This window comes from Peromyscus maniculatus, chromosome 1, assembly GCF_049852395.1.
Source record: "Peromyscus maniculatus bairdii isolate BWxNUB_F1_BW_parent chromosome 1, HU_Pman_BW_mat_3.1, whole genome shotgun sequence".
NCBI classification, from domain to species: domain Eukaryota; kingdom Metazoa; phylum Chordata; class Mammalia; order Rodentia; family Cricetidae; genus Peromyscus; species Peromyscus maniculatus.
This window is the reverse complement of record NC_134852.1, coordinates 189,578,383-189,593,262: the sequence shown is the minus strand read 5'-3', so window position 1 is coordinate 189,593,262 and position 14,880 is coordinate 189,578,383. Positions and strand designations below refer to the sequence as shown.

The window sequence follows — 14,880 nt, the reverse complement described above, 5'->3', positions numbered from 1 at the left end:
AATGCTGAAAGATCAGAGAGACAAAGGAGCAAGCCACAGCCACCTCTTAACCTTGCCAATTCCTCAGCCAAAAAGGGGCTGAGCTCCTGTCTCCACCCAGCCATATCACTTCCTGTTTCTTTTCCCTGGTGCGCCTCCCAAGTACTGGGATCAAAGGCATGAGATCCCAAATGCTGGGATTAAAGGTGTGTGAGCAATCTGGCCCTGGAGAATTTTTTTAAGTTCATCTGGCAGTGCAGCAGTGAGATGGCCTGCTGTGTGTTTACTAGCCTCAGCTCAGCCTTTCTGGAGACAGGTTGCAACTTCAAAACTCTGGTCAATATCTCTACTCTGCCCGTGCCAGATATCATGTGTGTGGACCCCAAATTTGAGCTGTAGCAGTTGGTGACAAGTGACTGCATCTTGTTTGCCCCTTTAGGTTTTCAATCATAAAAAGCCTTTTAGTTGTGAGCCTGAGCCTTTAACAGCTGAACCATCTCCCCAGCCAATACAGTGTGTAAATTAGGGTTCGACAGTCACTGACCTGTGGTCTGTCCTGCTTAGCTGTTGGAAGCAGATCACGTGTCAATCTCGACTCAAATCTTGTCTTTGTTTTAACCTTGTCTCGAATTATTGGCTTACCTGATAGTTTGCATGTCTTCTGGAAAAAACACCGGCCAGGCCTTGGGACTGAAGTGATGAGTTGTGGGGGTGCTCAGTGGGTAAAGGCACGTGCTGCCAACTTCAGTCCCCAGCATCCGCCTGGTGCGTGGAAGGAGGAGATAACTGGTTCCTACAGGTTGTCCTCTGACCTCCACAATGGTGCTGTGGTGTGCCTGCGGCTGCATACAAAACAAATCAGTGGAAAAAATAAGAAGTACCAAAGTGGAAGAAGCCCCCAGTTAGCCTGGCCTTCAGGCCATAAATGGAGGCAACAACGAATTGAAAGTGTGGATTTAAATATCCCTGTGTAGATGATTATTTTTTAAAGAGCTAGAGCAAATATGATCCCATCAGCTTCTCAGTGTTCCACAGGCTCAGATTTTTCTTTAACCAGCTGATTAGAAGCTGCAGAAAGGAAAAAAAAAAAGTATAGATGAATGTAAAATCTCTCTTAGTACCAGAAAGATACACTCAAGTTGCATGAAAATCCCTCATCATCTACTGATTCTGCTTGTAGCCCCTTCATATATGACAGGGCTCCTTCCTGTTTGCTTACATTGAGCGAAGACACCTTTTTTCGTTGTTTGTAGTTGGGGTCTCATTATCTAGCCCTGGCTGGCTGCCTCTGCTTCCTGAGTACTGGGATAGCAGAGTGAATGAACCGTGGGCTCAGATAGCACTTACAGCTTTGCAGTGTGATGCTGAAAATCAAACCAGGGCACAGCCTCAGCCCAAAGACAGTATTTTTAACTCGAGTTATATTCATAATTGCTTTTGTATGTGTGTGTTTTATTATTCATCTAGAAATGGCAAAATGCTGAACTGAATGGGAAATTTAAACTTCCAACAAAGAATGAATTTATTCCTACAAATTTTGAGATTTTGTCATTAGAAAAAGATGCAACACCATACCCTGCTCTTATTAAGGTAATATGTTGACTCTGTAGTTTGTTTGTTTGTTTGTGATGGGTGTTTCTTCTTATGTTACCCAATTCTTGGGGGGGGGGTGTCAAGTGATGCTCTTGCCTTAGCCCCTGAATTTCTTGTGCTGTAGGCATATGCTACCATACCACAGAATCAGTGGTTTTAAGTTTAAAGGTCAGACCTACTACATGGAGAAATAGAAAGAGGCAGTCTCTTACATCTGGTACTTTGTCAGTTTAGGATTTATCACATCCTATGCGGTAACAGAAATGCTATAAAAGAACAAAGAAATACTATGAAGTTAAAAATGCAGCAGCTCTAGTTGGTTGTAAGTCTGTTGAACAGTCCCTCTTCCTCATGCCCACTGAAGATCTGATGAAGAAGTGGGTGTGAGCCACCTCATGCCCACTGAAGATCTGATGAAGAAGTGGGTGTGAGCCACTTCTCGCAAGGTCAGGTCAGGTGCCTGGAAGAGTCTGCCTGAGGGAAGCTGTTAGGTTTGCTGCCCCAAATACAAAGGTTCTGAGTAGGATAGTTGCTGCATGGAGCTCCTGGAGTTACAAGTCGGGGAAGGGTGACTGACAGGCCTCCCCTCCTTTTCCAGAATGTTCTTTTCGAGTCATTATTTCACAACTTGGATAAAGTGTGTAAAAAAGTTGCAGCGTATTCTTGTTTCTAAACTTAACAAACTCATGACTGTAGACACTACCTTCCTTTTTTTTTTTAATCTTTAAATGATCTAATAGATGAAGTTGATAAGAATCATTGTTTAGAAGATGAAATTTAATTTATCTTAATAGGTTATTAATGAGACATCTGGTTTTCTTTGAAGATGACTTTAATGAATTATGGTTAAGTAAAGGAGAACTGTTTTTATTAATTTTCGCTTTCGGGTGGAGGTGTTAGTGACTGGACACAGGACTGTGCTGTGCTGTGCTAAGCACACATTTGCTGTTGCATTATGTTCCTCTCACTCTTCATTGATTTATTTGTTTGTACAGTTCTGGAGCTTGAACCCAGGGCATTGCACATGCTAGGTAAAAACTCTACCACTCAGCTATGTCCTTAGCCTTGTGTTTTTAGACAGGGCCTCTGTCAGTAGCTCAGGCTCCCCTTGCACCTGACGTAGCTAACTGGCCTCATCAGTCCTCTCTAGCCTACCGAATTCTGGCATTTCAGTCCTGCCCCCATGTTTTCTCAGGGTAAAGTAGTGAGCACACGAAATTGTTTATATCTCTTAAGAGGATTTCAAGGTTTAAAATGAACATTTGAGAGCATGCTTGGTATAGAATAAGTGAAATAAGTTATTATTAGAGTGTTCATCTTTGTGTGTGTGTGTGTTTACTGCAGCATTTTACTGCAATAAATTATTCTAAAACTTATCAGCTTAAAAACCACAAGCAGCCCAGCAGTAGTGGCACACGCCTTTAATCCCAGCACCCGGGAGGCAGAGGCAGGCGGATCTCTGTGAGTTCGAGGCCAGCCTGGTCTCCAAAGCGAGTTCCAGGAAAGGCGCAAAGCTACACAGAGAAACCCTGTCTCGAAAAAACAAAAAAACAAAACAAAACAAAACAAAAAAACCACAAGCATCTTTTTAAAAGCCAGATAAAACCACAAGATCCACTTTCTGAGGGCCAGGGATCTGGAAATGACATGAGTCAGTAGTTCCGTTTCAAGTTCTGTAATGAGGTTATGGTTGAAGTCTTGCCTGCGGCTTTACTCCTTGGAAGACTAAGCCAGGGCTGGAGAATTCTCTCCCAGGTTCAGCTTTGTGGTTGTTAAACAGGCCTTAGGTCTTCAGCATGCGAACTTGCCAGCTCTGTAGAGTTATTTGACATGATACTTGGCTTTCCCCAGATGACTGACTGAAAGGGACATGTCAGTGAGCAGGGTGGCCGCCAGTCTCACAGTTGAGTCTTGGGGGTGGAGTACCATTGAGTCTGGCATTTTCTGTCATTTAGGCAGGTGAATTCTGATTAGAGCAGGACTATACAGGGGTGTGAATCCTAGCCAATGGGGTTATGGATCACCCTAGAGGCTGGCTGACACACCTATCCTACAGGCGTCCTGTGTCTCTCGGGCTCCCAGTGTCCAGAAAGAAGGTGCCAGAACAGTTGGTACCAATGTCTGCCATCTGTCTCCTCCACCATGTTCACATCTCCCCATCCAAGGGACATAGAGGGGTGGCTTCTGTCTGCCACAGGGGCTGGCAGTCTCTCTGTTCTGCTTGCTAACTTGGGTGCTTCAGAATAGTGTCCGTTGCCCCTCAACTTGAAGAGTGCTTTGAGTAGATACTTTTATGGAGTGTGCCTCTGTTTCCCTAACCAAGCTGTTTTTCTGTCACAGGATACAGCCATGAGTAAGCTGTGGTTCAAGCAAGATGATAAATTTTTCTTGCCGAAAGCTTGTCTCAACTTTGAGTTTTTCAGGTATGTAGTCAAATCTGACTTAGGAAATCAACAATTATGTTTTTGTTGAGTTTTCTCTTCTTGAGCATCCAGTCTTGACATAATAAGGATTAGATTTTTTCCTAGACAAGAAAAGGTTGCTAAGAAATGTTGAGAAACGGCCGGGTGGTGGTGGCGCATGCCTTTAATCCCAGCATTCAGGAGGCAGAGGCAGGCGGATCTTTGTGAGTTTGAGGCCAGCCTGGTCTACAGAGCAAGATCCAGGAAAGGCGCAAAGCTACACAGAGAAACCCTGTCTCGAAGAAAAAAAAAAGGAAGTGCTGAGAACCAAAGTTAATTCTTCCTTGCATCAATGAGTATTCCCTTTAGCTGAATTGATTTATGGTAGCTCTTATTAGGAGGGGCGTCTTAGCTTTCGGGATTTGGGGATCTGGAGAAGCTATAAATTTATCCGAAGGTTCATTGAGGAAAGAATTAATAATTAGAATGTTTTTCTTGGTTCATTTTTTTTTTTTTTCAATTTCTGAAACTTGTCCAGGGATGTATGTATGTGTGTGTGTTTGTGCATTGTGTGTGTGTGTTCACCGAGGGATGTGTACAGGTGTGAATAAACAAATACATGTTTGTGTGTGTAAATGTACACATGAATGTGTTTATATATATATACACACACAAAGAGGAGAGAGGTGGGTTTTTGGTTTTTTGAAGTAACACTCAAAAACACACTTCATGTAACGATGTTTGCCTTTTAGACAGGTCCGTGCATAAAGCCTTCTAACAAATACAGAGTTGCTCTTCAGGCTCTAGTTTATCCTTCAGAGGGGCAAAGCCCACAGAAAACCTAACTCATTACAGACATTGAACCGGGGTCAGCAAACTGCAGTTTTCACCTTCCTGATCCTCAGATGTGTGCATTTCATAGTTAAGTTTTACTGGCTTTAAACTGATGAATCCTAGAATGCTTCAGAATAATGTAAACTAATACACAGACTAGCTCTTCACCTGTCTTATCCTTAGTGTTGGGATTACAGATGTATACTACCATACCTGAATCATACTACAATTTTATATTTCTAAAATAATTGTTCTCTTAAAAACAAATTTATCACTGGCTGGTGGTGGTAGTGGCAGACACCTTTAATCCCAGCACTTGGGAGGCAGACGCAGGTGGATCTCTGTGAGTTTGAGGCCAGCCTGATCTACATACAGAGCAAGTTCCAGGGCAGCCAGGGCAAGACAAGAGAAACCTTGTCTTGAATAACTAAAAAAAAGAAAAGAAAGGAAAAGAAAAGAAAAGAAAGAAATTGTATGTGTATGTTGTGTGTGTCCTTTCACCTTTTGAGAAATAAGATGAAATTATGTATACCTAGTGACCCATATGTACATGTGTAGTATCCGATTGCCATATCTGAGCCAGAATTCACATTGGAATTCCAGTGGGATCCTGTTGTCTACTCCAGTGCCCTGCACACATAGTTGTGTGACTCGGTATTTTAGGACATTGTAATTCTTTTCTAAGCTTGAGTCAGATGGCATTGAACCACCAATCTTGGCACTACTGACTTTCAGCCCCACCTGATGGCACTCCAGTTGCCAAAGATATTGCTGTGACTTTGTCATGGCATTACTTGGGTTTTGATGGGCTGGCGCTGTCACTCACCCCAACAACCTCCTGTGGTGTGTGTGTGTGTGTGCACGTGCGTGCGTGTGTGCGTGTGTGCGTGTGTGCGTGTGTGTGTGTGTGTGTGTGTGTGTGTGTGTGTGTGTGTGTGTGGCCTTAAGTTCAAAGCTGCTCACTGTCTAAAGAACATTTATCATTATTTGCAATACTGTAAGAAAATTAACTCGGCAGGTAAAGTTGTTCCCACCAAACCTGACAACTCAATTCAGTCCTGGAACTCATATGGCAGGAGAGAACGAGCTACCACAAGTTGACTTCTGAATTTTATATGTGCCATATAATAGATAATAGATGTGCACACAGATAGACAAATATGTAAAGAGAGAATTAAATGGCAACGCCCATTTAGATTTTTCTCTTTGATTTTAATTTCCCAAGTGCCTAAGCATTTTTTCTGTTTTTGCCTTATTATTAACTTGGATAAAATAGTTGGCATTGCTCTCAGTGCATCCGAGTGTGGTGTAGTGCAGTGTGGTGAGGTGTAGTGTGGTACAGTGCAGTGTGGTGCAGTGTAGTGCGGTGCAGTGTAGTGCGGTGCAGTGTGGTGCAGTGCGTGCAGTGCGGTGCAGTGTAGTTACTGTGCTACAAGTAGAAGAGAACTTTCCTCTGCTCCCAGCTAGGCAGAAACACATTCCTTGGGTCTGGAGCAGTGGTCAGGAAAGTTCTCCTGTCCCCTGCCACATCTCCCCAAGGCTTGCTCCCCTGCCTGCTTTGGGTGCAGGCGCAGGGGGCCCCGTGATCGCCCTGGCCTAATGAACGGTCTCACCTCATGGAGTAGTTTCCCTTCCCCGTTTCCCTTAACCCGCACACCGCCTGGTATATCAGGCTTGAGCACATCGCTTGTCTCTTCCTCTGAGCTCTGAGCACTCGGGGAGTTTTGCCCGATTGCTCCTTATCTGCTCTCAGTGCCGAGAGAGCACTGTAGTAAGTGTGTGGTGGCACACGCTGTTGAATGCAGGGCTTTCCTTGTGCTGATAAAGGTAAGCAGTGGTGTAGAGTCAACTGAGCAGGTTGTCTAACTTTGGTTGATCCCAGACTCCGGTGCCGCCAACCCGGGTGCCCTGGGGAAAATAGCTTCCTGTCTGAGAGGTGAAAGTCGACGTCTGGTCTATTTAACCATTGTTTCTTCTCCTTTCACACTCCCACATAAATATTTTTATCCTGTAATTCTTTTCTAGTCCTAGCTGCAGTTAGTTACGTGTCAAACTTTATTAATGTTCTGATAGTGCTCTAGTTCTGTTGACTGGGGGTAAGCTCACATCTTCACAGTTCTTTTCAGTCTTTCTCTTTAAGGCCAGTTAGAGCACACAGGTTTCCCAGTCTCACATTTCTGTACTTAAGAGTGTAGCTTGTGGAGAGGGAAGACACGCCGGCACTGGATCAGCTCACCCGGTCATGCCTCCCCAGCAGCTGAAGGACAGCTGTGCCCTTTGACCTTTTCATTTTCTCACCTGCCTGCCTTTCCTTTCTAGTTGGATAGGTCTCCTGTGCCAACGGTTCTCAACGTGTGGGTTGTGACCCTTTCATGGGGGTCACATATCAGATCGCCTGCATATCACATATTGACATCACGATTTATGACAGTAGCAAAAGCACAGTTATGAAGTACAACAAGTATAATTTTATGGTTGGGGGTCCCCACAACCTGAGGGACTGTATTAAAGGGCCACAGTGTTAGGAAGGTTGAGGACCGCTGTCCTACACCATCTGGGATAAGCAGTTCTTCACTGCCATCAGGGCACACAGGTAGCGTATTTCTGACATCTTCTTCCTCGGACCTTTTCTTCCTCATGACAAAGAGAAACAGATTCAAGAATTCAGCCGTGTCCTCAGGAAAGTATCTGAACTAATACTCAGTGTCCTCACCTGTCTCAGAAGGCCACAGCACGTTGGGAAGTAATAACCCAGCTCTTTTACTGTCCACATTGTCTTCCAGCCCATTTGCTTATGTGGACCCCTTGCACTGTAACATGGCCTATTTGTACCTTGAGCTCCTCAAAGACTCTCTCAACGAGTATGCATATGCAGCAGAGCTAGCAGGCCTGAGCTATGACCTCCAAAATACCATCTATGGGATGTATGTAAGTACCCATGTCTCAGAGCCTTCCACCATCAACGGTTTTATATTGATTTGATGGAAGCATTTTGAATTGTGGGTATGAGTTTAATTTCTTTTAAAAAATCTTTATGGCTTAACCATATTTTCTCTTCATTTAATTTTTAAGTTAGCTTTTATTCTAACATTCCACTGTGTACCATTCATAGTATGCAGAGTCTCCTTGATTTTTTTTTTAACATCTTTCATCAGAATATCATTTTTTCTCCTCAAACAAAATTGTGCCCAATCCAGGTTTAGCTCTCACCCATTCTGTATCTGAAATCTTGAGCTTCAGAAAAACAGAATGAAATCATCTGTCTGTAAAATGTGAGGTTGGCCTATCCTGTTTCCTTAAGAGCCAGACCATGAGGCTGCATATCCATACTCTTCGGTCATGTTTCTTCATTACCATGCCACCACTTGAGGTATCAAAGCATCTCTTTTGTTTTTCTTTTTGTTAGTCGCTACATTTATGCTGATCCTCTCCATTGCAACATGACATACCTGTTTATCAGGTTATTGAAGGATGATTTAAAAGAGTATACATATGCAGCACGCCTGTCAGGTTTGAGCTATGCCATTGCATCAGGGATGAATGCAATACTTGTAAGTAAAATGCAAACCGAAGAAAAGGCGCCAGCCACACCGGGAGAGCTTTCTGTTGAGCTTGGGAAAACTATTAACGTCTGCACCTTTAAACAGGAAGGTTGATGGTTTTCTTCGTGCACTTTTCAAATAACTGAAAGATTCGAACTAGTATTAGCCTACTAATAAACGACTGGGAAAACGCAGTGCATCTTGTGAACATGTATGTGTGCTACATGTCTGTGCATGTTCTGTTTGAGATGTTTAACATATTAATCCTAAAAGCATGTTTTTCTCCCAGTGTATTTGAGTCCTTTTCTACTTATAAGTAAAAGCTGTTTGTTATTGTTGTGGTGCTTGAGTTACATAAGCGTCTTTTATTTCTATAGACAGCAGTAGAAAGTTCCTGTGTTCAGATCCACCTGGCAGTTTATTGTCTGGCACGTCTTATTAACTGTTTTACATGTGTTATTCCTGCATTCTCCCCTTGATGATAGCTCAGGTTCGAACTAACATCCATTTAATGGCGCACATTCATTCTCACTGATCTTTGTACATCTTTGGTAAAAACTGAGATGAGCACATGTCCCAAATCTTACACAAAAGGTTTTAAAATTTCATGTATTTTGCAGTAGTGTTCTTTTTCTTTTTCTTTTTACCAACATTATTTTTCGGGTAGCTGTTGTTTAATGTACATATCGTCTAACCATTTTCAGTTCTATAGATTGAGACTCAAAGGTTAAAATTAACCACAAGTATTAAAGTAATAGTCTACTTTGCTTCTCACTAGTGGCTTTCCTCAGCGTATTAGCATTTATTTGTGATAAAGCAGACTTCCTGATAGTTGTAGTTCATGGGGTGCACAACGTGCTTTCTGTGGTTCCAGCCGCGGCTCTTGCCCGACATTCCTCCTGCCGGGTACCCTGTGTCCCTCCAGGTCCTGCACACAGAAATGTAATCACAGCCTCCCTGTGCCGTGCTTTCTGAATGTGAGGCTTTCAGAGGCTGGGAAAGTAAATGATTTTAAGGCGAAATCCTCATAGTATGTATACTACATTTTCCCTAAAGTTAGTTTGCCATTGGCATTTAGAACATCAGCAGAACTTATAAAATAAGCAGCTAATTAAGATTGTGGTTCCTTATTGAATAACACTGAATGAGCAGTGTCAGGCTATGAAATAGAAACTTAGGATTGCTTGATTTTTCCAAAGATGATTTTTTTCCTTAGAAGAGGCAGGTAGTTGAGTCAAGGTCTTGCTGTGTGTTCCTGACAGGCCTGGAACGGGCTGAGTAAACCAAACTGGGGCATGGGACTCCCTGGCCTCCTAATTACACCCAGCCAGACTTGATTATTTAACTATGTCTAAACAGTTTTGGAATGTGTCCAAGACCTAGGTAACAGTCCCCTGTGATTTTTTCCTTCTTACTACATTCACAAAAGTATTAATTCTGGGGCTGGAGAAATAGCTCAGAGGTTAAGAACACTGGCTGTTCTTCCAGAGATCCTAAGTTCCTAGCAACCACATGGTGGCTCACAACCATCTGTATAGTGAAATCTGGTGCCCTCTTCTGGTTTGCAGGCATACATGCAGGCAGAACACTGTATACAAAACAATTTTTTTTTTTTAAAGTATTAATTCTACTGTTCATCAGAGAGTCTTTCTTAGATAAAATTTAGGAGCTTTGGGTGTCGCTCCATGGTGGAGTGTAAACTTACCATGGACCTGGAGTTCAGTCTCCAACACCAAAAAGAAGAAGATAAAATTTAAAACACATTCTGTAATTAAATTTGATGCAGTGAGAACATGAATGTTATGGTGTGGTAGGTGCCGCTGTAGTTTGGCATCAGGTGAGTTTACCTTCTGTTGACGTTTGGGGAAGGGCATTGTTTAATGTGAAGATGACTAGTGTTACATTAAGCTTCTCATATTAATACCTTCAACTCTCTCCGTAGCTCTCAGTGAAAGGTTATAATGACAAACAGCCAATTTTGCTAAAGAAGATTACTGAAAAAATGGCTACTTTTGAGATTGATAAAAAAAGATTTGAAATTATCAAAGAGGCGGTAAGTCTTACAACATGTTTCCGTAACTTTTATTAATACAGTTGTTTTGTCATATTCTAAAAGTTGCTATTAATGGAGAGAGAGGATTGGTGGGAAAGGCGTCTGTAGTCCCGGGTCATCACCTTTGCCGTATTCTGCTTAGAAAGCTGAGCCCACTCGTGTGCCCCGACTGTCAGCTCGGTCCTACGAGAGTTGCTGGCCTAACCCTGGGGGGCTCCAGTGGCTTCATTTCAGGCAAATGCATGCTTGGGTAGATGGGGGCTGCCTGCCAGAGAGCGTTCTTACTGTGTAGTGCACCCTTTCCGGTTGACGTGTCTTCCTCTGAAATCCATGTCATGTTTGGCCCAATAATGGAAGTGCAGAATGGATAGCTACTCCCAACAAAGACCTTCATTTATATGCCGTAATAAACTGATAGCTAGCTACTACCAGGTTACTTGCTTATGGAGACCTTGGAGCTGTGTGGTATCCAGGGACCCCTGGGAATTACTTTCTGAGGCCTGCAAGATGTCCCATAGGGAAGGCGTCTAGATACACATGAGATGCCAGAGGTAAAGCTGCGGCTGGACGATGGAAATGCATGTCCTTTAGTTTAAGAGTCTGAGAAGGGTAGCTACTGTGCCTAATGATAGAGAAGTGAAAGAAGTAAATGTCCTTTCGTTCCAGTTACACACAATTCATGTAAAAGAAATTGGGTTGTGGCTGATTTTTTAAATTGACTTTGAAAATTGATGAACCCATGCTTCCCTTCCCTAGTATATGCGATCGCTTAACAATTTCCGGGCCGAGCAGCCCCACCAGCATGCCATGTACTACCTCCGCTTGCTGATGACCGAAGTGGCCTGGACTAAAGATGAGTTGAAAGAAGCCCTGGACGGTGAGACTCCTTCTGCTTAATTTTCCTCCCTGATTCTAGTCATTCTGCTTTTTACAGGCTGGGTAGCAAGAACCTCAGAACTCAGTACGGTCAAGTGACATTTACCAACTGCCTCCATACCCATCCCTGCCTGAAGGCTAAGCAGGGATCGACTAGAAGGGTTTCTGGATGAGGGACTAGAGTTGGGAAGCATAAGTAGAAAGATCATTTTAATAAAGATGGGATGGGTGAGTGTTATGCCAGGAAGCTAGGGAAGGGGTTCCCTAGGCAGCGCAGGGGGACGTGGACCATGTTCCAGTTCTGCAGCGACTTACAGCTCAGTGACTTTAGAAAAGAAACAGTTTCCCCGTGTGCCTGTGTGTGTGTGTGTGTGTGTGTGTGTGTGTGTGTGTGTGTGTGTAAAAACCTTGAAAATTAAGATAGTAGCTCATGCTTTTGTATTTAAGATAACATCTGTAAAAATGTCTGACCCATCATAGGTATTTAATTAATGTAAATTAGTTCCTAAAGAAGGACCAGAACGTATAAAGGAATGTGAGAAGTAGGAAAATGACTACTGGGACACTGTATAACAATTGCCACAGTCAGTGTCCACTTACAGATGCTAAAATTAGTAAACATTTGAGGGAAATCCAGCTAGTGAGATTGCTCAATGGTAAAGGTGCTCGCCACCGTGCCTGATGACCTGACGTGGATCCCCAGTACCCATTGGTGGGAGGAGAGAACGGACTCTATTTTACCACCACCACATACATGATAGATAGATGATAGATAGATAGATAGATAGATAGATAGATAGATAGATAGATAGATAGATAGATATAGATAGGTAGGTAGGTAGGTAGGTAGATAAATAGGTAAAGTAATAAAATTTTAATTTAAAAATTTGAGGGAAAGCTATATTTATACAGTTTCAAAGTTCCCCCAAACAGATTAATTCTAATGGGAAAATTTGGCTTTATTAGGCTTTGGTAGTGGGCACTTCCAAATTACTTGTTGAACATACCCAAGTTACTCCCTAAAGAGTAAAATAGTACATTTTATTACCTAAGGAGTAAAATAGTACATTTGCAGTGAAAACGCCTGGCAGACACCACTTTAATCGGTGATTTGTGATGTCATATCTGGTGCCATGGCACACCCACCTCATGCACTTTATGCACGTTGCCTCTGTAGTTGCTTCTTCCTGCTGGTGCATAGATGGGAGGTTTGGTCTTGAGAAGACACAGGATGAATAAAGGAGTTCTGGGGAGCTGTCCCCAGTGAAAGGACAGTGAGGATGCGTGGCAGCTAATTGTAATGTAACATTATAGATTAGATCCTGGAGAGAGAAAGGACGAAAGTGTGAAAACTGAAATCCAAGACCAGGATTGATGGGACATACCTTAATCCCAGCACTCTGGTGCAGAGACAAGTAGATCCTGATGAGTTCAAGGCCACCCTGGTCTACATAGCAAGTTCTAGATCAGCCAGTGCTACACAGTAAGACCATGTCTCAAACAACAACAAAAACTAAGACTGAAATCCAAATAAAGCCTGTACTTGGATGAACAGTATTGTATTAGCTGGGTGGTAGAGTGCTTGCCTAGCATACAAAGCCTTGGGTTTGATCTATAGGACCTTGAAAAAAAACATAGAACATATCAGTATTGATTGCTTAGGTTTTGATAATCATGTTATAGTTAATGAAAGATGACATTAGACAAAACTGGATGAAGGGTCTCAAGGAATTCTAGTATGTTTGCAAGTCATATAAATCTGGAATTATTTCAAATACAAAAGTTTTGTTTGTTTTAAAATTTATGTGCAGATCTTACTATTTCTTACTCATTTGCAGATGTTACTCTCCCCCGACTCAAGGCCTTCATACCTCAGCTACTGTCTCGGCTGCACATCGAAGCCCTTCTCCATGGCAACATAACAAAGCAGGTGAAGCTTTAGTAGGCTTTTGTGGATCACTGTAAGAGGTTATTTCCTCTATTCTGTCTCAAGACTTGAGCAGCACAATGCTGAGCACATTAGGATTAACCAGTTTTCTCTGGAAGAAGGTAGAAAGGACATGCAAGAAATCGAATTGTGATAGTTAGCTGAGGCTCATAAGTGTCTGCTGCTGTTGCCGGGCCCATGCAGTCATGAAGGAATGGGACCAATTATCCCTACTCTGTGCAGACTCGCATAATGCAGAAATAGGCAGCCTGCATTCAAGCCCCGACACTGCCACGCACTAGATCTGTAGTCTTAGGAAAATGTCTCACCTCTGCTCTGCCAGCCAGAGTGGTGGCAACACCTGCACCGTGGGTTACAGGATTAAACAGCACAAGGGAAACACTGCAAAATCCCCGTGGCAGTTGTCTCAAGAGCCCTTCCTGCCCAACACTCTAATTGGCCTCCAGAACAGCATGCAAGCCAGACCAGATCGCCTGCTCAGCCTTGGTTAGCTCACAGTCCACTCCTAGGTTTATCTCTGCTGTTTGACTTCTGTGCTGAAGATTACTGACTGGAACTAACTTTTCCTGACCAGTCCCTCCATCTTCAGAAATGCCTTTATTCCCTACGTCAGTACTATGTAGGTGATTGCTTGGATTTCTGTTTCTTTTCACTACTACCATATTGATTGACAAACTCAATTTCATTGTAATGGGCTATCCATTATGCTGTTTTGATTTTCACAGACAAGATATACTCGTATTTTTTTATAATATGCTGTGATATTTTGTCTCTTTCAGGCTGCATTAGGAATTATGCAGATGGTTGAGGACACCCTTATTGAGCATGCTCACACCAAGCCTCTCCTTCCAAGTCAGCTAGTTCGGTACAGAGAAGTCCAGCTCCCTGACAGTAAGTGAGATGTTATAACTTTGAAACTGGACTGCTCTTACAGAGTAATGTGGTTTGTTACAATGAGTTGAAGACACGTGGGAAATAATATATGGTTTCATGTCAAAGATCTACAGGAAGCCTCTGTTATTTATAGAAATATGATTACAAGTAGGTAATTTTGCCCAAGGATTCTCTGGTTGGTGAGCCATGTTCATGAAATTGAAGGTGGGCAGTAATTTTGAGGAGATTGATATTGTAATTCACTAGTACTTAAATATAGAAGAGTTAGAGAATAAAACTATCTGCTGGGCAGTGGTGGCACACACCTTTAATCCCAGCACTCAGAGTTCTAAGACAGCTAGGACTGTTACACGGAGAAACCCTGCCTCAAAGAAAAAGAAAAACAAAAAGACCTATCACACAGCTAATGAGATATGAACTGAGGGCTGGAGAAGTGGCTGATCAGGAAAGGTCATGTGCTGCTCCTGCAGAGGACCTGATTTTGGTTCCCAGCACTCAAGTTGAAGGCTTAAAACTACCTGTAACTCCAGATCCAGGGGATCTGATGCCCTCTGGCCTCCACAGGTACACACACACACACACACACACACACACACACACACACACACACACACACACACACACACACACACATATCTTGCCGGGTCTGGTGGTGACTTGGGAAACAGAGGAAATTGGGTCTGTGAATTCAAGACTAGGGTGAGGTACTTAGTGACTTTCAGGCTAGCTAGGGCTACATAGTGAGAATCTTGTCTAAAA

General features: G+C 42.9%; 1 protein-coding gene across 7 annotated transcripts in view; it reads left to right on the top strand.

Moving 5' to 3' along the window:
* Ide (insulin degrading enzyme) overlaps window positions 1–14,880 on the top strand; it is a 100,665-nt gene that overhangs the window by 64,969 nt on the left and 20,816 nt on the right. For 5 of the 7 annotated variants that reach the window (XM_042262986.2, XM_076562919.1, XM_076562937.1 and 2 more), the window contains exons 13-19: window positions 1,447–1,569; window positions 3,913–3,995; window positions 7,592–7,736; window positions 10,293–10,403; window positions 11,160–11,280; window positions 13,118–13,209; window positions 14,007–14,118. In XM_042262986.2, the coding sequence (XP_042118920.1) occupies window positions 1,447–1,569; window positions 3,913–3,995; window positions 7,592–7,736; window positions 10,293–10,403; window positions 11,160–11,280; window positions 13,118–13,209; window positions 14,007–14,118 (787 nt within the window). Of the gene's footprint in view, window positions 1–1,446; window positions 1,570–3,912; window positions 3,996–7,591; window positions 7,737–8,214; window positions 8,360–10,292; window positions 10,404–11,159; window positions 11,281–13,117; window positions 13,210–14,006; window positions 14,119–14,880 lie in introns of all 7 variants that reach the window. The other 2 variants (XM_042262996.2, XM_076562925.1) reach the window with 1 other exon arrangement.